The 24,637-nt window shown below is 44.6% G+C and overlaps 1 protein-coding gene across 1 annotated transcript in view; it reads right to left on the bottom strand.

Annotated features, from left to right (window-relative positions):
- Nucleotides 1–24,637, bottom strand: part of LOC137504852 (phospholipase B1, membrane-associated-like) — a 171,032-nt gene that overhangs the window by 41,142 nt on the left and 105,253 nt on the right. Inside the window, exons 30-37 of the mRNA XM_068233444.1 lie at nucleotides 23,667–23,725; nucleotides 21,768–21,841; nucleotides 19,050–19,093; nucleotides 15,431–15,539; nucleotides 15,259–15,310; nucleotides 15,057–15,137; nucleotides 13,311–13,376; nucleotides 11,078–11,178 (exon numbers count right to left, since the gene is read on the bottom strand). Coding sequence (XP_068089545.1) covers nucleotides 11,078–11,178; nucleotides 13,311–13,376; nucleotides 15,057–15,137; nucleotides 15,259–15,310; nucleotides 15,431–15,539; nucleotides 19,050–19,093; nucleotides 21,768–21,841; nucleotides 23,667–23,725 — 586 coding nt within the window. The remainder of the gene's footprint in view (nucleotides 1–11,077; nucleotides 11,179–13,310; nucleotides 13,377–15,056; nucleotides 15,138–15,258; nucleotides 15,311–15,430; nucleotides 15,540–19,049; nucleotides 19,094–21,767; nucleotides 21,842–23,666; nucleotides 23,726–24,637) is intronic.

Below are 24,637 nucleotides of genomic sequence, written 5' to 3'. Positions count from 1 at the left end.
ATACGGGGTCCCTCTGACCCCGCATAGCATAGCAATAGGTGCGGTCGCAACCTATTGCTATGCTATGCGGTCGCAACCTATTGCTATGCGGTCGCCCCTATTGCTATGCCCCTGGCAGTTAGACTGATCAACTGCTATTCTGAAAATCCTTTTAAAAACAAACAAAACCCTGAGAATCCCCCATGAGGACATGGACTAGTCCAAAACATAGCAGATTGTATATGACATTAACAAAGGAAAAACTCATTTATAGTGTATTTTACTCTGGAACAAATTAACATGTATGCATGTACATGCATGTTAAACATTTTTGGCACCGTGGACCTTCAACAAGCCACAAGGGATGCCAACAAGAACAAACTCTAGACTGAATTTTTACCCCATGTCTATGGATATCTGCAGACACCCAACCAAGAACTCTAGTGATTTCTGCAGAAGAATAATAATCAGATGTATCTTACGTTCTCTTTTGTCTCCTCAGAATGTCTTCTCTGCTGTGAGTTATGTGAACAACATCAAGGAGGCCCTGGACATGTTGCACAGTGAGGTGGGCGCACGTCTCTGAGAGCTCATACTGTCTTGATTGGTAGTTTGTGCGTTTTTGTTACACACTTGTAGTGATGCTCATTCGCATTTCACAGAATGGAAATTTCTGCAATTAGCCTAATCACAGAACTCTGAAGCAATGGACCAATCAGAGAAGGCAGAATTTTTCTGAGTAAATCAAATTACCGCAGTCATTTTAGACTAATCACAAAACTTGGATATTACCGAGTATTCCCGAGTCTTGTGATTTGCCTAAAATTTCAGTGGTATTCCGATTATCACAGTAAAATTCTGCATTTTCTGATTGCTCCAATACTTTAGAGTCAGATGGCCAATCAGAGAATGCAAAAAATGACCAAAAAAAAGACTCATCGGAAATCTGCGGAATCGGTGATTGGCATTGGCGGAAATCAGAATTTCCGACTATACCTACACACTAGCAAGAATATGCCTATTTAGGGGCAGAAACCATGGCAGTAATGGGGTCAGTCTGGCATGTGGTAACTCAAAAGGAACAAAGCAGACCATGGCAAGAGTATAGGAGAGGAGGATTAAATGGTCTCGACCCCATATAGTCATTAGTCAACCGTAGATTGTGCAAATATAGACAAGTATGGAATAATGTTGGGGTACTAACAAGTATTCAAGTGTCTCAACACTTTATCAACAATAAAAAGAATAGTGTTGGTGGGACCATGAATTGTGTTGGTGGGACCATGAATTATGTTGGTGGGACCATGAATAGTGTTGACTGGACCATGAATAGAGTTGGCTGGACCATGAATAGTGTTGGCAGTGGGAACATGAATAATGTTGGCGGTGGGACCATGAATAGTGGTGGCGGGACCATGAATAGGGTTGGCAGTGGGACCATGAATAATGTTGGTGGTGGGACCATGAATAGTGTTGGCGGGACCATGAATAGGGTTGGTGGGGCTATGAATAGTGTTGGCGGTGGGACCATGAATAGTGTTAGCGGGTCCATGTGGTTCGGAATCCGAACAGCCGCCATTTCAGCACCGGACTACATGACTTTTGAAGCTATGATGAAAGAACTATACTGAAACGTACACCATCTTGCTGTCTGGTGCTGAAATGGTTCTGAATTCGGCTGTTTGGGATCCAAACCATGTGGTCCTGAATTTGGACACCAACACAAAAAAAGTTAATTGTGAAGCATTCAAGGAATATTGACACGTACAAAAAAAGCAATAGCAAATAAAATACACACTTGGATGACTAAAGGCACGGCTCGATGTGCAAACAAATGCATACTGTCTAAAAAGTCTACTAGGTACTGAAATCAGAGCATATGAAAATTGCAATACTTGAAATTGTAATGAACTTACCTGTCAGCGGTTCCAGCGCCGGTTCAGGCGGGTCAGATGACGGAGCGTGGCCGCGAGCTTCCTCCTCCGATCCTTCCGGCAGCATCCCCGGCACCCCTGCTGCGGTGACTGAGAGTCCCCCCTGTGTCCCTGGGTGGGCGTGTGCAGCTTATGCTCTTTGATGTCTGCAATGGTAGTGTCAGCTGATAGCTTAGATCAGCTGACACTCAGGCATGGATAGATGCTATGTGCTGATTGGCTCTGTGTGTGTGGCCGGCCACTGATTGGGTTAGTGATTATATTTAAAATCTCTTGCTGCAGTCTCTCGTTGCCCGTGATAGCAATCAGTACGCTGGTATTGCTGGGCACCTTATCACTCTGTGATAAACATTGTATTTCAATGCGACTTTCATTATTGTATTTCAATGCGATTGCCAGCCTGACATAGATTCGACCTTAGCTTTACTGACCACTCTCTGTGCCTAGCCCCCTGTACTGCAGCCATCTGATCCTACGTGTATGACTTCAGTCTGTTACCGACTCTGATTCTGCCTATCCCCCTGTACTGTAGCCATCTGATCTAACGTATATGACCTTATCCTGTTACCGACTCTGATTCTGCCTAGCCCACTGTACAGCAGCCAGCTGATTACGTGTATGACAACAGCTTATGTCCAGCCTTGTCTGTTTGTATATTGTGTAGTGGTCCACATAGCACGTAGCGTGACAGAAATACTTCAGGGCTTTTGCCATTGTCAGTTAAATAACTTGCAGAGATCTTTTCTCCCTTCCCTCCGTCTGACAGGTCCCCCGAGCATTTGTTAACTTGGTGGAGGTGCTGAACATCATCCCCCTGCGGGACGCCGTGCTGGACAGTCGTGTCAATTGCCCCACACTCCTTACAAAGTAAGTACTGCTATGTTTGTTTAGGCTGAAGTTCCTTTTTAAGTCTAGTTATGCCACTGATACAGCACTAGAAGCCTACCGCAATACAAAGTAACAGAATGTAAAACTGAGAAAAAAATGCTACAACCTAACAATATGCACTGATGAAAAGACAGTACATACTGTAAACTGGAGAACCTAAAAGAAAAACAAAACAAAACATTGTGATTTAAAATGATAATGAATGATGTTTTATTCAGTTATTACTTTAATAGCTTTATTTGATGCTGTATAACCAGACAGACAGTGGCAGCCACAGAAAATCTTACAGTGGATGAAGAGGTATTTTTGTAAGGTAATATTTATGAAGCATTAACGGAGGCTAATAATGCTATTACTTTATGTTAATATTCCTTTATTTTGTCAAATTATTTAAAAACCAAGATTTTTTCTTCTTCATTAAAGAGACACTGAAGTGGAAAAAAATAAGATATAATGAATTGGTTGTGTAGTACGGATAATTACTAGAACAGTAGTAGCAAAGAAAATCTTCTCATTTTTATTTTCAGTTAAATAGTGGTTTTTTTTTTTTTTTTTAACATTGCATCATTTTCTTATATTTGCAGTTTACACACGACTCAGCATTCTAAATGTTTCCACAGAGCATTCTTGTGAACTATGGACCTGTCCTCTGGACAGAAAAAGAAAATACGACTGACAGATTGAGATAACAAGTTTCAGAAGACAGAGCTCTCTGCGACTTTGAAAGTTGTGGAGTTCAATGGCTCTTTTGCATAGATAACAACTAAAGTTTCTTAAATCTTCCTGTACTGGAAACAATATTAGACTTGTGTTTCTGCACCTAATGTTTTATTTCCTAGCTGTACTACACATACAGATCATTTTATCATATATATTTTTTTCCGCTTCAGTGTCTCTTTATTTATTGCAATAGGAATAGGTTCCCCTTCACTCCGCTCCCTCACTCCCCTCTCCTCCCCCTTTCCTCACCACGCCTCTCCTTCTCCTGCCACCCAATCTCCAAACATCCAAACAGGTAGGCTGTGAAGATCATAAGAGTTTCATAATGGGTGCCAAAATGATCCAAAAACAGTTCTACTAAATCTAAAGAAGGCAGGATCTTGCTATCAGTCACCAATAGAGATGAAGATGCAAATACCTTTGAGTTGATGTAAATGTTATGTTAATTTTATGCAAATGTGTACATCTTGGAATTGGACCAATGAAATGCAGAAGCTGGTGATTATGATCATCCAAGCTGCATAAATGTATTAGCATCTCATCAACCATCTCCAGTACCCAAGTCTGGGGACTTTGCTTCTTTAACGTTGGAGCCTTTTTTTAAAGCAGCAACAAAGCAACACTTTTCTACATGCAAAACAAAACAAAGGAAAAAAGAGAGTTTATTTACACTACGCTAAAATTTCTTTACAGTAGACACCAAGGGACCTGGCCAAGTAGTTTGTTAAATCAGAAGTTACCTATATCAGAATCGGTCATACATTGTATATTCATACGGGCACACAGCCCAGACCTGTGGGGACTCGTTCACATCAGGGACGTTTATGTGCGCTTTTCACAGCTCATTGCCCTGTGCGTTCTGCAAGGTATTGATTTTCCCATGTAATTAAATGTAGCTGGTTCCCATCTATGCGCTGCGCCGAGCTCAGTTACAAAAATGTAGGGTTGCATGCATTTCTGTGCATTAAGCTGTAAAACACACATCAATGCAAGTGAATGGGTCCGCTTTTTTTTTTAGAGCAAAGAAGCGCATACAAGCGGAGAAGCACGTAGAAGTGCATGCATTTTTTACCCCTTATTCAAAAAAAAAAAATACATTTACATATGAAAACAAAGCTTTATTGACAACTGCTACAATAAGAAAAATAGGGTTAAAAAAGCACAGCGCAATGCTCTGGAGTGCGCACAAGCGCATGCGTTTTTAACATGCGCTTTTACACCTTTCTCAGTGCACCTAGGGCTTGATTCACTAAGGGCTCGTTCCCACTATCGCGAATCTGCATGCGTCCAACGCATGCAGATCCGCACATGTAATACAAGTGGATGGGCCTGTTTCCACTGTAGCGTTGTTGAGGTGCGTTTTTTTCAGCGTGAAAAAAACGCACAAAAGAGCCAACGATTTCGCCTGCGTCGGGAATCCGTGCGAATCGCCGCTAATGTATTTAATAGTAAAAACGCATGCGTTTGTTACATGCGTTTTTACCCGCGATTTCGCGTGCGATTTCGCACCTTTTTCAATTTTATTTAGCCCTGGCAGTGTCATGGTTAATTTCGCATGGCACCCTGCCATGCGAAATCGCAGGCGAAATCGCGGGTAAAAACGCATGTGGAAACGCATCCGCATGCGTTTTTTACAAGCGTCGGAATGCGGCCGAAATCGCGTCGCAACAGTGGGAACGAGCCCTAAGACAAATAGCATGCCTTATCAAAGTTAACACATCTTATCAAAGTTAACACGCCTTATCAGAGTAGCATAGCAAACGTATGCCTGCTAATTGGCAATGACGAGAGCTCCACTTGACCTGCCCTGAGCCCCTGCGGGTTCGTAGGGCAGGACTTGTTCGTAGGCGTGTTAACTTTGATAAGGCATGTTAACTTTGATAAGGCATGCTATTTGTCTTAGTGACTCAAGCCCCAAATGTGAACAAGGCGTGAGTTTAGTTTACCACAGTCAGAGGTTTACAGTACTGTATCAGAGTTTACTATTACAAGATTCCACTGTATTACCTAATGAGAATATCTATAATGTTTTTTTCAGTGCTAATCATATTAAACAGACAAATATGTACCACAATCCCCTTCAATGACATATGTCATTTTGCCATTTTAAAACAGAAGGTATTTGCAATAATTCAGCCAAGTGAGCAATTGTGGTTTCCCACAATGCATCACTACTGAACAAGGCTGTATTTATACTTTCAGTGGCCCTAGTCCAACTTTCTTGTTGTTACCCTTCATTTAGCAGCAGCATCCCTCCCATTCAATGTGCAGCCCCTCTTTCATGTTTAGCATCCATGTACAGCAGCCTTTCTTTAATATACAGCTTTCATGAGCTGCAGCACCCCTTTTCCCTGTGTTGCTCCCCATTTCACTTCAATTTGTAGCCTCCTCCTCCACATACAGCAACCCTTTTTCAATGTTGAACCGTCTTTCTTCTGTGTCCTGCCACCCCATGGGGCTGCAGCTGCTCAATGCCCGGGCCTTTGCAGCCTTGCCAGAAATATGGGGCTGCTCCTGAATATAAAAGTTCTCTATTTTTGCCCCAAAAACAAGGCCACACATCCAGAATCGCCTTGTATAGTGAGTCTGTAGATTATACATTTTACAAAGCCATATCAGTCCAACATGTAGACAGCTTGTTTTGGATTATTTGGTCCTCATCAGTGCATGGCAGGGATTGATATGGTTCTATGAGATTGGGCTTGGTCCAATACTAAGTAATACCCACATAGATTCAACACACACAAGCAATAGAACACAGCAGTACATGCATCCAGCTACATTTAAAAGTGGTCAGCAGGTGCTCGTCAGCCAATCAGGATGCACTGTCATACACCCTTTACCTGCCATACCACATCTAGCAGCCATTAGCATTCAGGTGGGAGGCTTCAGTTGGACGCCATCGCAAGATTGCGTCGCTAGCAGGACCGCCCCGTGCAGGCATCCCTCCCATAGGGGTCCCTCCCTAACCGCTCACCTGTCCGCCATGTCCTAGAGCTGAAAGAAAATGTTTAAAAACACTTGATTGCTTCACACGATGGCCAGGGGCCCCGGACCTCTCTCACTGGCCGGGGCCCCAAGGCCAACTCGTGATACCTGGAGGGGAGTGCAGGTGGGCCTGGACCTCTCACACCCAGGCTCTGGACCTCTCACATCCAGAAAACCCACCAACACTGCCTCCATGCTGAATGCTAAATTCAACACACACAAGCAATAGAACACAGCAGTACATGCATCCAGAGCCTGGGTGTGAGAGGTCCAGGCCCACCTGCACTCCCCGGTTCTTCTATACATGGTTAAGGTCCTATCCCCTGGGTTAGGTACCTTCCTTCTGATCCCTTGTCCACTCCCTGTAGGATGCCCTCTGTAAAGGTAGGGACCCAAAGGAAAAAGTTTCATCTATGGGGACTTATTCTAACCCGGAGGCATAACCCAGTGCCCTCACAACCTCTGCCCTAGTGCACCCTAAGCTTTTATAGATGAGGATGTGGATATTCGGGTAGTTATACAGCATGCTTATATACAGTACTCCTATTGTAATACATGATTTCATTATGCATGCACATATGGGTGCATATATATATATATTGCTGGTTTGTTACTTCCATTATTGCCAATTTGCACCCTTTTTCCTTCTTCCCTTGTTCTCCTATCCCCATTCCTTTCCCCCCTCCTGGTTTGGTTATATATTGTTTTATAATTATGTTATTAATATTCAGATTATTGTATTCCATATATATCTTATTATTAATATTATTTAGTATCGTTCTGCTGTACTGGCAGTTTAACTTGATCCCTGATCCCTTCCAACATGGCTGCCTCCAGGTGTCTCCTCCAATATGGCCGCATGGCTACCTTTCGTGCTCTTTGGCACGATCTGGTCCCTCCACAAAATGGTTGCCCCCATAGGACTCCTCCAAAATGGCTGCCGGCATACATATCGTGCTCTTTAGCACGTTCCCACATTACGTCTTTGTGCACGGACACAGGCTTTCCCCACCTCCCGATATACGTGGCTCCGTGACACGCCCCTCTATGACGTCACTGGGGCTCCCCCCCGGCGCGCGCTTTCAGTTATTTATCCAGCGCCGCTCCACACGCAGCACTATATGGCGCTCGGGTTCTAGACGTGCATCTTCTCAGGTAAGCCCTTAATCTTGATCAGTATGCCTTCTATGGGCCCAATTCTTCACCCTTCCCACCAGTATCCTCACGTAGTATCTGTCTACACCTATCCTGTTCCCCTATAGTGAGGCTCTCCTCCTGACCTCCTACATTTCACCTTTGCTTAATTTTGCCTTATATCCATCCTCTGCACAGACAATTTAACTTTTCTAATCCCCCAATAACCTTGCCCCCCAGATACAATACCTTTTTCTATCCCCATACCTGTTCATCATGCCTAGACCCGTTGATCACTATGTGATTTCCCCGGGGACCATTATATACGCAACCCTGCCACTCAGACTGTATTACATACAGATAAACCTGATGGTTCAATCTTTTATGAATGTATATATGTGTGTACATGTATACATGTTTTGTGTATATGCTAATGCACATGCACACGTTTATATTGTTTATATGCTCATACGGGTGCATATGTCTTACTTGTTGATGTGCTCCGAACTTTTTATTGCCTTTTATTGTTTTATGTTTTATTAGTACTATGTATTTATTAGTGTTATTTATTGTTTTGTATGATTACACTGATGCATAGTGGTATGTCTATCCTGATTGTTGCCATATTGTACCCAAAGGCACACCTATAGACCTGAAGAAGCGGCTTGGCCGCGAAACGCGTTGTCATTTGTGCCCCAATAAAGCTTGAGAAATTTCAACTACTACTATACGTGTGAGTTGTACTACTCCAAGGTAGGAATATAATTACCTTGTCTGAATTATTACAAGAACTATAGCTACACGTCCACGGGCGCCTCCTACCCTTTCTCCACTTTTAAATGTAGCTGGATGCATGTACTGCTGTGTTCTATTGCTTGTGTGTGTTGAATTTAGCATTCAGTATGGAGGCAGTGTTGGTGGGTTTTCTGGATGTGAGAGGTCCAGAGCCTGGGTGTGAGAGGTCCAGGCCCACCTGCACTCCCCTCCAGGTATCACGTGTTGGCCTTGGGGCCCCGGCCAGTGAGAGAGGTCCGGGGCCCCTGGCCATCGTGTGAACCAATTGTGTGTTTTTAAACATTTTCTTTCAGCTCTAGGACATGGCGGACAGGTGAGCGGTTAGGGAGGGACCCCTGTGGGAGGGATGCCTGCACGGGGCGGTCCTGCTAGCGACGCAATCTTGCGATGGCGTCCAACTGAAGCCTCCCACCTGAATGCTAATGGCTGCTAGATGTGGTATGGCAGGTAAAGGGTGTATGACAGTGCATCCTGATTGGCTGACGAGCACCTGCTGACCACTTTTAAATGTAGCTGGATGCATGTACTGCTGTGTTCTATTGCTTGTGTGTGTTGAATTTAGCATTCAGTATGGAGGCAGGGTTGGTGGGTTTTCTGGATGTGAGAGGTCCAGAGCCTGGGTGTGAGAGGTCCAGGCCCACCTGCACTCCCCTCCAGGTATCACGTGTTGGCCTTGGGGCCCCGGCCAGTGAGAGAGGTCCGGGGCCCATGGCCATCGTGTGAACCAATCGTGTGTTTTTAATACCCACATAGCTCGTGTTAATACCTAGACAGCTCATGGTGACTCAGAACCACCTGGAAGGTATAAATGCATACATTAAATAAGGGCGTCAAGAAAAAAAGAGTGTGTGGTGAAGTCAAAATTATAAAATATCGTCTATAACAATATTTTGTATTGTTTTTTTTTCATCTTTATCTGAGTTAGAATAATAAATTTGTTAAAATAACGGTATTAAAGAGGGTAAAGCTGAAATTACAAAATATTGTCTATAACAATGAAATTGAAGAATTATTTACAGTTGTAATGAGGATAGTAAAACATTAGTAAATATTTCTGATATTTTATTACAACTAAACAGAGGTCTAGTCCTGGGAAAAAAAGGTGAGTGGACTCACCCCAAAAACACCTACGCCACGCCAACAAATGGGCGTGGTCAAGCATAACATGGGCTTGGTCATGGGCGGGGCCAAATATACATGACCTTAGCAGTGATGTAAAAGGTCTGCCGGGGAAGTTTGAGCTCTGCCGTAGTGTATCCCCCAAAAATAGATGTAATCTGACAGCATTTCACCAAAAAGACGCGTAATCTGGTAGAATCAAGTTCCTCCAAAATACAGATAATATGGCAGTGGTTCCCCCAAAAATAGACAATGTGGCCGCAGCAGTTCCCCCAACATACACATATTCTGGAAGCAGTTTCCCAAAATACACGAAACCCGACAGCGGATCACCCAAATTACACCTAACACCCAAAATACATAAAATGATGCTGAAAAACATTACATTGAATCTAGGTATTGATTCCCCCCAACCATGCCCGGAGGAGAACTCCCAGCAGCAGCCATTCATGCGGCACCCGAAGAACATTTTTGTGCACCAGACAGTGTAACATACCCAGGTAAAAACCTGCTTTCCAGTTGGACAGCATTGTCACCTGATGCAAAATTGGACTGGAAGCCAGCAAATGACTGCTCGCTGGCTTCTACTGTATGTGGATGGGTGGTGCCAGCACTGCTGTTTTATATACGGGCCACCGATATTTAAAGGTTCAGTTGGCCACATCTATTAGTTATACATTTTGTGTTTGGGACAAAGCCTCAGATGGCCGCATTTGGCCTGCGGGTCATAGTTTGAGGACCACTGATCTATATCATCATATATATCTTATCTACTCCTGGAACACAGAAGCTGGTTGCTGACACACAAAATGGGTCAGGCCAGGCAAATTGCATTAGTGCCCCCTGCAGTCAGGGCCGGCCCGCTCATGAGGCGGGGTGAAACATTTGCCTCAGGCGGCAGATGTGGGGGAGCGGCACCCGGCCGTCCATGCATGCTGGGCCGGCCGGCCCGCCCGCCCGCCGAGCTGGAGGGGTAGCTGGCAGAAAGGGGGTATTGGGCCTAGCGGTGGGGAGGGGGGTCGGACCCCCCCCTCCCTCGCCTGGGTCCCCCGATCTGCGCTCCTCCTCCAGCGTTACTAGCCTGCATATAATGAAGAGGCAACGGGCGGGGGAATCACTCACCTCTTCCGCGTTCCATCGTGGCTCCACTGACGTCACTTCCGGCAATGCCGCCCACTGTATTGTAAGTGGACGGCCTTGCAGGAAGTGACGTCAGTGGAGCGCACGATGGAACGCGGAAGAGGTGAGTGATTCCCCCGCCCGTTGCCTCTTCATTATATGCAGGCTAGTAACGCTGGAGGAGGAGCGCAGATCGGGGGACCCAGGCGAGGGAGGGGGGGGTCCGACCCCCCTCCCCACCGCTAGGCCCAATACCCCCTTTCTGCCAGCTACCCCTCCAGCTTGGCGCCCCCCCCCCCCCCCCCGCGGGGGGGGGGGGAGGTCGGCGGCGGCGGCGATTTTTTTCTCATTTTGCCTCAGGCGGCAAAAAGTCTAGGGCCGGCCCTGCCTGCAGTACTTACTTTGTAAGGAGTGTGGGGCAATTGACACGACTGTCCAGCACGGCGTCCCGCAGGGGGATGATGTTCAGCACCTCCACCAAGTTAACAAATGCTCGGGGGACCTGTCAGACGGAGGGAAGGGAGAAAAGATCTCTGCAAGTTATTTAACTGACAATGGCAAAAGCCCTGAAGTATTTCTGTCACGCTACGTGCTATGTGGACCACTACACAATATACAAACAGACAAGGCTGGACATAAGCTGTTGTCATACACGTAATCAGCTGGCTGCTGTACAGTGGGCTAGGCAGAATCAGAGTCGGTAACAGGATAAGGTCATATACGTTAGATCAGATGGCTACAGTACAGGGGGATAGGCAGAATCAGAGTCGGTAACAGACTGAAGTCATACACGTAGGATCAGATGGCTGCAGTACAGGGGGCTAGGCACAGAGAGTGGTCAGTAAAGCTAAGGTCGAATCTATGTCAGGCTGGCAATCGCATTGAAATACAATAATGAAAGTCGCATTGAAATACAATGTTTATCACAGAGTGATAAGGTGCCCAGCAATACCAGCGTACTGATTGCTATCACGGGCAACGAGAGACTGCAGCAAGAGATTTTAAATATAATCACTAACCCAATCAGTGGCCGGCCACACACACAGAGCCAATCAGCACATAGCATCTATCCATGCCTGAGTGTCAGCTGATCTAAGCTATCAGCTGACACTACCATTGCAGACATCAAAGAGCATAAGCTGCACACGCCCACCCAGGGACACAGGGGGGACTCTCAGTCACCGCAGCAGGGGTGCCGGGGATGCTGCCGGAAGGATCGGAGGAGGAAGCTCGCGGCCACGCTCCGTCATCTGACCCGCCTGAACCGGCGCTGGAACCGCTGACAGGTAAGTTCATTACAATTTCAAGTATTGCAATTTTCATATGCTCTGATTTCAGTACCTAGTAGACTTTTTAGACAGTATGCATTTGTTTGCACATCGAGCCGTGCCTTTAGTCATCCAAGTGTGTATTTTATTTGCTATTGCTTTTTTTGTACGTGTCAATATTCCTTGAATGCTTCACAATTAACTTTTTTTGTGTTGGTGTCCAAATTCAGGACCACATGGTTTGGATCCCAAACAGCCGAATTCAGAACCATTTCAGCACCAGACAGCAAGATGGTGTACGTTTCAGTATAGTTCTTTCATCATAGCTTCAAAAGTCATGTAGTCCGGTGCTGAAATGGCGGCTGTTCGGATTCCGAACCACATGGACCCGCTAACACTATTCATGGTCCCACCGCCAACACTATTCATAGCCCCACCAACCCTATTCATGGTCCCGCCAACACTATTCATGGTCCCACCACCAACATTATTCATGGTCCCACTGCCAACCCTATTCATGGTCCCGCCACCACTATTCATGGTCCCACCGCCAACATTATTCATGTTCCCACTGCCAACACTATTCATGGTCCAGCCAACTCTATTCATGGTCCAGTCAACACTATTCATGGTCCCACCAACATAATTCATGGTCCCACCAACACAATTCATGGTCCCACCAACACTATTCTTTTTATTGTTGATAAAGTGTTGAGACACTTGAATACTTGTTAGTACCCCAACATTATTCCATACTTGTCTATATTTGCACAATCTACGGTTGACTAATGACTATATGGGGTCGAGACCATTTAATCCTCCTCTCCTATACTCTTGCCATGGTCTGCTTTGTTCCTTTTGAGTTACCACATGCCAGACTGACCCCATTACTGCCATGGTTTCTGCCCCTAAATAGGCATATTCTTGCTAGTGTGTAGGTATAGTCGGAAATTCTGATTTCCGCCAATGCCAATCACCGATTCCGCAGATTTCCGATGAGTCTTTTTTTTGGTCATTTTTTGCATTCTCTGATTGGCCATCTGACTCTAAAGTATTGGAGCAATCAGAAAATGCAGAATTTTACTGTGATAATCGGAATACCACTGAAATTTTAGGCAAATCACAAGACTCGGGAATACTCGGTAATATCCAAGTTTTGTGATTAGTCTAAAATGACTGCGGTAATTTGATTTACTCAGAAAAATTCTGCCTTCTCTGATTGGTCCATTGCTTCAGAGTTCTGTGATTAGGCTAATTGCAGAAATTTCCATTCTGTGAAATGCGAATGAGCATCACTACAAGTGTGTAACAAAAACGCACAAACTACCAATCAAGACAGTATGAGCTCTCAGAGACGTGCGCCCACCTCACTGTGCAACATGTCCAGGGCCTCCTTGATGTTGTTCACATAACTCACAGCAGAGAAGACATTCTGAGGAGACAAAAGAGAACGTAAGATACATCTGATTATTATTCTTCTGCAGAAATCACTAGAGTTCTTGGTTGGGTGTCTGCAGATATCCATAGACATGGGGTAAAAATTCAGTCTAGAGTTTGTTCTTGTTGGCATCCCTTGTGGCTTGTTGAAGGTCCACGGTGCCAAAAATGTTTAACATGCATGTACATGCATACATGTTAATTTGTTCCAGAGTAAAATACACTATAAATGAGTTTTTCCTTTGTTAATGTCATATACAATCTGCTATGTTTTGGACTAGTCCATGTCCTCATGGGGGATTCTCAGGGTTTTGTTTGTTTTTAAAAGGATTTTCAGAATAGCAGTTGATCAGTCTAACTGCCAGGGGCATAGCAATAGGGGCGACCGCATAGCAATAGGTTGCGACCGCATAGCATAGCAATAGGTTGCGACCGCACCTATTGCTATGCTATGCGGGGTCAGAGGGACCCCGTATGGCCCTCCCTCAACTGCAGTATTAGCTCTCTATTGGTGCTGTGCTGGAAATATTCACTTCTATAGATGCTTTGAATTGTAGTAATAATTAACATGCTGTTCCCCATCCCTTTCTTGCACCTCTGACACTGTAGTGGTCCTTGGCAGGTTTTGGTGCGCCGTATCAATTGTTATGCATAGAGTGTCTGGGGGGTCCCATGTAAAACTCGCACTGGGGCCCATAGCTCCTTACCTACACCACTGCTAACTGCCAAAATAGTGTGCAGGCGAGTAGGGAGGCCAGCCGGCATCTTTGTACAAATCATTTCCAGGGAGGGCTTTTGTAAAGAATAAAGGAAATACTAAGAATCTTCCAGTCCAAAACTTGTCTGATCTTTACTGCTTTCTGTAAGCGACAGCAACCTAGGAGAAAATACATTTATAGTGCATTTTACTCTAGGAAAAATGCACTTCTTATACATGAGCATTTTAAATTTTACATTTTTTTTATGATAGTGGTCCTACTGTATAAAGGGTTATTTAGCCAAAAAACAAAAATCAGTTTAACTAACCTGGGGTGTCTTGCAGGCCTGGAGTCATCCTGTGCCCGCGCCGTTCTTCAAGACCCTCCAGTGAGCAGTGCTGACCCCCTTAAAGCTGGCTGGTCTAGACCAGTCAAAGGCTACTGCGCATGCTTGGACCCGAGCGCACCCTGCTCTCGCTCCCCGGGAGCGTTCTGTGCATCCTCAGTAGCGATTTTCTCATACTGCGCAGGTGAGGAGGCACGTGGCTGGCCAGCTTTGCGGGGGTCAATGCTGCTGGCTGGAGGGACTCGGAAGGACAGCGCAGGCACAGGATGACTCCAGGGTGCTGTACGAAGCCCCAGGTAAGTTAAGCTGATTTTTTGCCCTCCTTAAAGGTTTCCTTTAATAGTCAATAGTCAGTCAAAGTTTAAAATTTAGGTCCACACACCAAAGGAGCGGCAGTGAAAGCATGAATGTGCAAGAGATTGCGTGAAACAGAGCAGTGTGTTCATGTTTTTTGTATACATCGCTGGCCACTCCTCTGACCAGTTGGTGGAGCAAGAACCGTACAAATACAGCGTGGAAACATCTGACTTACACAGTCAGTACCCAACAGGTACCAATTCACCCCATATTCGTCAGTAGGCGATTTTATTTTTTAATACACACACACACACACACTAGACTACCAACTTACGCTGTCAGAACACACTGCACAGAGGTCATTCACACCGATGAACATTGTGATAACTTTCCAGTCGCTGTTGAATTTGATTCTCTGCAAAAAGGAAGGTAAACATTTTATTTAGATGACTGAAAAATGGAAAGTTGTGAGAGCAGGTTGTGAATCAGCCAATCACAGCAGACAGAGCCTTGCTGTACAGCTGCCAATAGACCACCTTGTCATTCTTCATCTCATCGATCAGCGTCCTGACTTGTGTAGGCATATCCCTGGGGAGTAACGGGGAAAGAAGTAAAATTGTTATTTATGAAGAGAAGGAAGTCTTGTGCATGAATGACAGGTTCACGTTAACCTCTGTTTATTTTTATAATAAAGTCAGAAGGTCTTACAAGGCTTTGGCCCCAGGAACGGCCCGGTTGAAGAAGGAGTTGTAGGCTTCCTCACTGCCGGTTTCTGTAGAGTATCCAGTGAGAAATGGGTTGAACTCCAGAAGAATATCTGCGAAGATAAGAGGTGAAGATTTCACAATGCAGAGATGAGTCATGGACTATGTCCACCATGCTGCTTTCATTAGAAAAGCTGGTAACATCTAACGACTAGAGATGGTGGATGAGATGATCATCACTCCAGCTTGCAGGTAAAATTCTTTATTAGAGCTGTTTAGTGATGAGCACACGTTTTGTATGGAAGTCATTTCGCATGGAAATTCGCAATAACGATGCAGAATCGTAATGCAAAATTTCTGGAAAAATACTAATTCATTTTGTCTGTAATTGTAGTCATTCCTAATTTCACATAAATTTCACGTTCATTTGCGCTAACATTTTACCTTATTTTGTGCCGACTTAAAGCAGAACGGTAGATTGATAATAAACACATTGTTTCACTTCCCTGGGGCTTCCCCAAGCCCCCAGCACCTGTCCTGTCCCATGCCGCTCCTCAACCAGTCTCCGTTCCCCCGCCGCCGCTCGGTCCCGTACCCCGACTTGTAAATCGATGCCAGCGCGGCTCTGGCCAAGCGTAGCCTTTCTTCGCGTTCCCCTCTGCAATAGCGGGGAACGCGAAGAAAGGATACGCGTGGCCAGAGCCGCGCAGGCGCAGTGGCCCGGCGGCGAAAGCAAAACTAGCTGGCGGCGGGCGAACGGAGGCTCGTTGAGGAGTGGCGCGGGACAGCCTATTCGTTCAGAAATTTCTTTCTGTGTCTTACCCTCTTGCTTGAGGGTGTCAATGATGGCCTTCTGGACAGCAGTCAGGTCGGCAGTCTTACCCATGATTGCGGTTTTGAGTAATGAACCAGGCTGGGAGTTTTTAAAAGCCTCAGTAATCTTTTGCAGGTGTTTAGAGTTAATTAGTTGATTCAGACGATTAGGTTAATAGCTCGTTTAGAGAACCTTTTCATGATATGCTAATTTTTTGAGATAGAAATTTGGGTTTTCATGAGCTGTATGCCAAAATCATCAATATTAAAACAATAAAAGGCTTGAACTACTTCAGTTGTGTGTAATGAATCTAAAATATATGAAAGTCTAATGTTTATCAGTACATTACAGAAAATAATGAACTTTATCACAATATGCTAATTTTTTGAGAAGGACCTGTAAATGTTATGCTATATTTGTCTGTCTTACAAGTGCCTCTTTGATTTAATTGTAAACAAGATGAATGAAATGATCAAAATCAGTGTCAAACTGGCCAAAACACTCGATTTCAGTGGGGGTTGAATAATTTTGAACACAAAACTGTAAATCCAATAAATAACAATGTTAAGTTTGGAGGTTCATACCTCTGTACAGGGCCGGCCCGCTCATGAGGCGGGGTGAAACATTTGCCTCAGGCGGCAGATGTGGGGGAGCGGCACCCGGCCGTCCATGCATGCTGGGCCGGCCGGCCCGCCCGCCCGCCGAGCTGGAGGGGTAGCTGGCAGAAAGGGGGTATTGGGCCTAGCGGTGGGGAGGGGGGTCGGACCCCCCCCTCCCTCGCCTGGGTCCCCCGATCTGCGCTCCTCCTCCAGCGTTACTAGCCTGCATATAATGAAGAGGCAACGGGCGGGGGAATCACTCACCTCTTCCGCGTTCCATCGTGGCTCCACTGACGTCACTTCCGGCAATGCCGCCCACTGTATTGTAAGTGGACGGCCTTGCAGGAAGTGACGTCAGTGGAGCGCACGATGGAACGCGGAAGAGGTGAGTGATTCCCCCGCCCGTTGCCTCTTCATTATATGCAGGCTAGTAACGCTGGAGGAGGAGCGCAGATCGGGGGACCCAGGCGAGGGAGGGGGGGGTCCGACCCCCCTCCCCACCGCTAGGCCCAATACCCCCTTTCTGCCAGCTACCCCTCCAGCTTGGCGCCCCCCCCCCCCCCCCCGCGGGGGGGGGGGGAGGTCGGCGGCGGCGGCGATTTTTTTCTCATTTTGCCTCAGGCGGCAAAAAGTCTAGGGCCGGCCCTGCCTCTGTACACTATCCATTGTCCTCCGCACTCCCTCCCCCTGGTTCCCATTTTCCCTGGCCAAAAAAATTTACTTTTGGAGAAAGTCCTACTTTAAAAGGGGACAAGGCTGTCTTGCGACGTTAGTTCATCCATGCCAAGCCCCTTGACTGCCCTGTTCATGCCCCCGACCACACCTTCACCACTCCACTAAGTTTGCTACCATGTTTACCCCGGTCCCCGCGCATCTGCATTGGGCACAGAAGAAGCTTCAACCCAAAAGTTCTTCTGGAGTCACCACCATTTTAAAGATGAAGGTGGCAGTCTTTGGAGGGGAGCCAAAGCTGAATGTCACAGCGGAGGTAGGGCAAAGAAAATGGTGAAAAGAATCTGCAGGGGGTACGTGTTGTGCTCATATGTTTATTTACTTTCTTTTCGTTTGGGACAGGTGTGCTTTAAAATGCTACCAAATTATCTTTCTTTTCTTGTAGTCCAGTCTTTCTTAAGATGCGCAGAGCCTGAGAGGACGCTCAGGAGAGCGAAACAGCTGTCAGGCAGCTCACCGCTCCTCCCACCTCACCCCACAGCTTATATGTAAACGGGTAGGAAGCATTTGAGTTGTTTGCAACGTGTTTTATGTAATGTGGCCGGAACAATAAAGCTATTGTATATGGATTGCAAGTGCCAGCTGCTGCTGTTTCTCTCCTTATATTAACCTTTTTCACCCTGGAGGAGCACTTCAAATAATTTTTTGATCCCCTGTATTAGAAAAGAGGGAGTGGGGATTTATTTTGCAAGAGGCACGCGTGGCAGGGTTAAACTCAGACCTCCCAACTGTACAATAACAAGGCTGCTACTAGAGGAAGCTCTAACATTGTTATGTTCTGAGGAGATCCAAAGCATGATACTCATTAGTGATGGGAATTCCGGCTCTTCTCAGAGAATCGGCTCCCATTAAAGAGCTGACTCTTACGGCTCTCAATCGGCTCTTCATTAAATATCGCTAGACACCACTCAGAATCGGAGTAAAAGCTCCGCCCCCGTCTCCATGACAACTCCAGACTTCTTCTCTGACTGGTGCAATCCCTCCTGCTACTGCTCTGCTCCGCCCCATACACTCCTACAAGCTGCGAGAGGAGGACTACATCTCCCAGCATGCCTCAGCGCCCTTTATTACAGACCAAAGCCGAAGCTCGAGTTCAAAAAGAGATATTTATGTCCCGTTCATATGCGGTCAGCCCCGGTAAGTGGCTCAGTGACATCAGCGGCGGACCTTCTGTGCAAGCGCAGAAGGTCCCGGCTGACGTTCCGGAGGTTGACTGCGGGAGAACGGCGGCGCTGAGGAGGACGGCGAGGGACACATCCATGCTTATGGGGCTGAAGGAAGCCCAGAGTAAGTAAAAAACTGCAGTGAGAATCATCTTTGAGTCTTTTTAAAGCCTCAGAATTCTATTGAGGCTTCCCTCTGTGCTCTGATGTACCCCCTTACTCAGCGTGGCCCCCTCCACATCGGGACCATGCTTCTCTCCTGTAATGAGCGTGGCCACTGCATACGCAGTACCACATAGTGGCTTGCATACTTACTTGGCAGTGTGGTGACATTGTGCAGAGTAGAGTCCCCTCCAATGCTGAAACATATGGAATCACGATTATGTAAAGGGGACATGCTCAGAATATAATGTGCTTAATACAGTATTCATTATTAACAGCATTAAATAAAACTATAGATATATTTTTTAATTTGGTTGATATTTCTTTTGGTGGGGATTCCCAACACAAACCACCTAATGCTGATGGTTACAGGAACTTCTCTGCCAGCCCTGGTGTGTGTGTGTGTGTCTCTCTCTCATATCTTCAATGTTCGCACCGTGTATTTTCTTCACACCTGAATTGCCCCGCCCCCAGTGCTGCCCAAAACTTAAAGAGACTCTGTAACAAAAATGTCATCCTTTTTTCTACTATCCTACAAGTTCCTAAACCTATTCTAATGTGCTCTGGCTTACTGCAGCACTTTCTACTATCACTGTCTCTGTAATAAATCAACTTATCTCTCTCCTGTCGGATCTGTCGCCCTGTGTCTGGAAGGCTGCCAACTCTTCATTGTTGTTGATCTGTTATGCACGCCCCCCCCTCCAGGCCCCCTCAATGCACACTCCTGTGTGTGTTATTTACTTTAGGCTTTAGGCAGCCTCTCTGCTCTCTTGTCAGTGAGAGTAGAGACCTGCTTTTACAAGCTGCATAAATCGTCCTCTGTTAGGCTGTGAAAGGAGCTGGCTGGGCTGTCACATACATTACTGAGGAATTACAGACACCGCAGAGCTGTCTGCAGGAAGAAACAATCAGCCTGTCACTCTTCAGGGGGAAGAAGGTAAACACACAAATGATCTCTTGAGATTCAAAAGGAAGGCTGTATACAGCCTGCTTGTGTATGGATGTATTTTCTATGTGTGGACATACTGTACATCAACCTACTTCCGGTTTTGGTGGCCATTTTGTTTGTTTATAAACAAACTTTTTAAAACGTTTTTTGACTACTTTTAATGCGGCGAGGAGCGGCGAAATTGTGACAGAGGAGAATAGGAGATGTCCTCTAACGCACTGGTATGTTTACTTTTGTGCAATTTTAACAATACAGATTCTCTTTTACCTTTAACACCCTCCCCTTTTCTCATTATGAATTTATAGTATCTGGGATTGTTCCTGTCACTTACAGTCCTCAAAGGAGGTCACACCTCCCTAGTCACATGAGCCTACCCCAATCTAAAGCTGCGTACACACATTAGATAAAAATTGCTGCTTGGAACCCTAGCAAAATGGCAGATTAATGATATTTCGACCGATAATTGTAGAGCAGACACGACCGACCGACCCTCAACGACGGCAGCAAGCGTCCGATATCAGGAGTCGGTTGTGATCCATCCTGTTGGAATTTTTTGACCAACGATCGTTCATCAAAGGGCGTGTACAGTTAATTTAATGACGTATAACGATCTTGTTGTGTAAAGCGCACACGCCACAGTCGATTGTTCATAATCACTCATGTTTGTACAGATATCAATTGTTTCAATTAATTGCAACTCAGGCATCACTTCCACAGATGTCACTTTCAGTTCCTTCTTTCTTGGATCGTTCATGTGTGTCTACAGGTCGGTTGTTTGAGATTGTTAACCTTTGCCAATCGATCATCGGTCAGCGTTTATTTCAATCAATTTTCGTCTGATGTGTGTATGTACCTTTAGGATCCCTGCCATAGTCAGACAAACATGCAACAAGGATCACTATGATAGATATTAGTAAATGACCAATGTCTGACCTTGGTGTAGATGCAGTACAGTGTCCTGTATATGTCTGCTGCTCTGTACCCACTGATTGCCTGATTTTGGAAAATCCTTGATCATTTTTGTCTGCTGATTACTGATACTGATATTGTGCTGTCCTGTATTTAGTGTGTATATATTTAATTTGATGTATCTTATCCAGAGCTCCGTCCCCAATGAGATTTTAACCTTTTTTTAAATTCAATTCAATTCACTTTATTGTCATTGTGTAACACAACGAAATTACTTTTCATGACAACCCCACGGTGCATATAGGGAACATAGTGATAGTAACAAGGAAGAGAAGAAATTATACAAGTATGCCAGGTATTACAGATGTTTAAACAATTTGTACACCGTGTTAATTATTTCAGAGAGGATTCAGAGTTCATCAAGTTTATGGCGGATGTGAATAAGCTGTCTTTCAGTCTGTTTGTGTGTGTGCAGATTGATCTAAAACGTTTACCTGATGGAAGGAGCTCAAACAAGGCAATGTTATTTAACCCTTTAGCAGCCAATTTGAGGCTTGCAAGTGCTTCAGGCCAATTTATTTTAGCACTTTTTTATTCCTTATTTGTTACATTTCCTTGCTACTAACGCAAGACATCTGCTTTCAGTTTCTATATCCTCTCCTAGCAGAGAGACATCAAAGCATTCCAAGAATTTACAGCACGAGGCGTTCTACCAACTAAGGTCAGAAGCAGGGCACTGATCTCAAATGAGATAATTCCTTTGAAGGTGTTAATAGGTTAAGAGGACATGTTCCCTAATAAAGACATTCACAAGAGATCATGTGGAATAATGACATTTGTTGAGCCTAACATGGATGCCTGTTTTTGAGTGTTGATTTTGTGATTATCTATGGGAATAATTCTTTTTGTGGCCTTCTTGTTTTCCCAGCACCCAGAATTGCTGCTTTGCCTGGTATTTTGGATACAATGCAGTTCATACAGCGTGGACAGGATTTATAGTCTGTGTCTCTTACCACCAGGACAGTCCTCGGTACTGTTTGAGCACATCTAGGACATCATTAGGACTGGAGCCAATTCCACTGCCAGCCTGAGACAAATAAGAAAAAAGTATTGATTACCGCTACTTGCACAGTCCATACAAAATACAATTACAGGTCTGGTGGCCTAATAAGTCATCTTCTGGCTTTTTATGTCACATACATGATCTGAGACGATTGTCTCAGTACCTCTATCCCAAGAACGTTATTTATGGATCCATTATTATTATAATAAGGACCATGGCGCTGACATCACACTGTGGGAGCCTTGTTGCATTGTGGGAAATAACAGCTGTTTCCAACTACCAAAAAAGAAAGCAGAAACTCCTTCTAGTGACATCCCCTGCCAGCAGTAAAAATGTCACCATGTGATAAATGTCAGAATGTAAATCAGGGAGAGGAAAGATTTTACAATGGGCAAACACTGACTAAATCGAAAATTTCACAGTTTTGCATTTTTGTGCACTTTACAATGGGCAAACACTGACTAAATAATTTATACATAATTATTGTAAAAATGAATCACTTTTTTTAGTACATTATTTTCACTGGAGTTCCTCTTTAACCACTTCACCCCATAGGGGTTTTTACCTTAATGGACAAGAGCGATTTTCACCTGTCAGTGCTCCTCCCTTTTATTCACCAATAACTTTATTACTACCTATCACAACAAAAATTATCTATACCTTGTTTTTTTCGCCACCAATTAGGCTTTCTGTGGGTAGTACATTTTTCTAAGAATTTATTTTAATTCTAAATGCATTTTAATGGGAAAAATAAGAAAAAAATGGGAAAAAAATCATTATTTCTCGGTTTTCGGCCATTACAGTTTTAAAATACAACCTTCTCCTGTGGATAAAACCCACACATTTTATTTGCACAGTTGTCCCGATTATTAAACCATTTAAATTTTGTCCCTATCACAATGTATGGCGACTATATTTTATTTGGAAATATAGGTGTTATTTTTCTGGGGTTTTTTTTTGGTCTGGTCCATAATTACAAGTTCCTATTTTGTAAAGTAATAGTAACATTCCCTCATAATTAAAAAGAGTCCTTAAGTCAACTATTTATGCAATTTTTTTTTTAAAACTGATTACTTTTTGGCCACTGGAGGACGCTAGTGAACACTCCTGTTTTATAGGAAGTGTTAATTTTTTTTTTTTTTACTTTTTACTAAACTGTGACTGTTTCCTATTTTATGAATAGATGTGGCCACTGATCGGGATCACGTCCATTCATTCCAGGCATTGCGATTGGGTAGAGGACTGCTCGGTCCTCTTCCCCAATCACAGATCGCAGTGTCCCGACGACTAACGGCGGTGGGGGGGTGTTCCGCACATGTGCAGAGCGGCGGCAGGAGCAAGCTACTTATTAAAAAATCCTGGAGCTGTTAACAGGCTCTAACAGGACGTTTTAATAAGTCAGCATGTCATAAAGTGGTTAAAGGTGAGAATTGAAGGATCCAATGTGGACTTTCTGATGGAAGACAGAAATTGAAGGTCTTGCTGATAAGTAGAGACAGAGGCCTCAATTCACTAAGCTTAACTCTTGTCTTTAATAACTCTTCTGAGCTGTTTTACAGTTATCACCATGGTAATATAATTGTGATAACTGTAAAACAGTTCAGAAGAGTTATTAAAGACAGGAGTTAAGTTTAGTGAATTGAGGCCAGAGAGAGCGATAAGAAACAAATGTATTTCTACTTCCTGTCCTCACTATCCAAAATGACTTTTCCTGAAGCCTGGCTATAATGTGTCAGTGTACTTATGTGTGTTTGAAATGTCATAAAATGGAGCTCGTTCAATCAATAATGTATATACATATATGGACAGAACGGTTCTCCTTTTTCTCAACTGTATCACAGCTTCTTACCGTCAGTGAATCACCAACTGCCGCCACAACAGTCACATCAGCCGGCCTCAGCTCATGAACTGCAATGCAAAATGTAGAGATGAAATATTACCTACACCTATAAGAGCAGAATCTTAAGCCGGCAATACACTATGCAACGGCACCGCTGTCTACATCACAATCCACATAACCAAGAACCGCCATTGCCGATCCCATAATGTGGGCCGACTGTGGTCCCAATTAGATGTTTTAGTCTGATTGAATATCTAATTGAGCAAAAGCGTTGCATACTGTGTGGCCAGCTTTATAGCAGAGGCAGGTTAGATTAAAAGTTAAAGGTAAGAGAAAAAACAACAACAAAATAACCCCCCCCCCCTTTGATACAGCAGTCACGCCCACCCCCTGAACGGCAGTCATAACACCATCTACCCATACAACCCTAGATGTATAGATGTATGTGCACTTATACAGAGGTGTAGCAGGGGTGTTCCTTAACCACTTGAGGATCGCAGTGTTAAACCCCCCCCTAAAGACCAGGCCATTTTTCTAGAAATAGGCCACTGCAGCTTTAAGGCCTCGCTGCAGGGCCGCACATGTCAGCACACAAGTGATCCCCCCCCCCTCTTTTCTCCCCACCAACAGAGCTTTCTCTTGGTGGGGTCTGATCGCTCCCAACATTGTTTATTTATTTAAATATTTATCTTATTTTTTATTAAATTTCCCTATTTTTTTAAATATTTTTCCAGCTTGCTAAATGGATGCATTCAACAGTTTTGGTCCCAAAATCTACTGAATCCTTGATTGTGCAAACATGTGGCTGCGCCAATTTTCATCCAATTAAAAAGAATTATCAAAAAATTGCTAGATGTATGGGCACCTTAAGTAAAACTGAAATCTAAAAAAACGTGGAAGACTCCGTATAGCACAGTGGTCCTCAAACTAAGGCCGAATGTGGCCCCCTGAGGCTTTTTTTTCCCTGGCCCCCCCCCCCA

The sequence above is a fragment of the Hyperolius riggenbachi genome, chromosome 4 (genome assembly GCF_040937935.1).
Source record: "Hyperolius riggenbachi isolate aHypRig1 chromosome 4, aHypRig1.pri, whole genome shotgun sequence".
Lineage (NCBI taxonomy): Eukaryota > Metazoa > Chordata > Amphibia > Anura > Hyperoliidae > Hyperolius > Hyperolius riggenbachi.
Note: the sequence above shows the minus strand (reverse complement) of the source record. Positions and strands in the feature narration are given on the sequence as shown.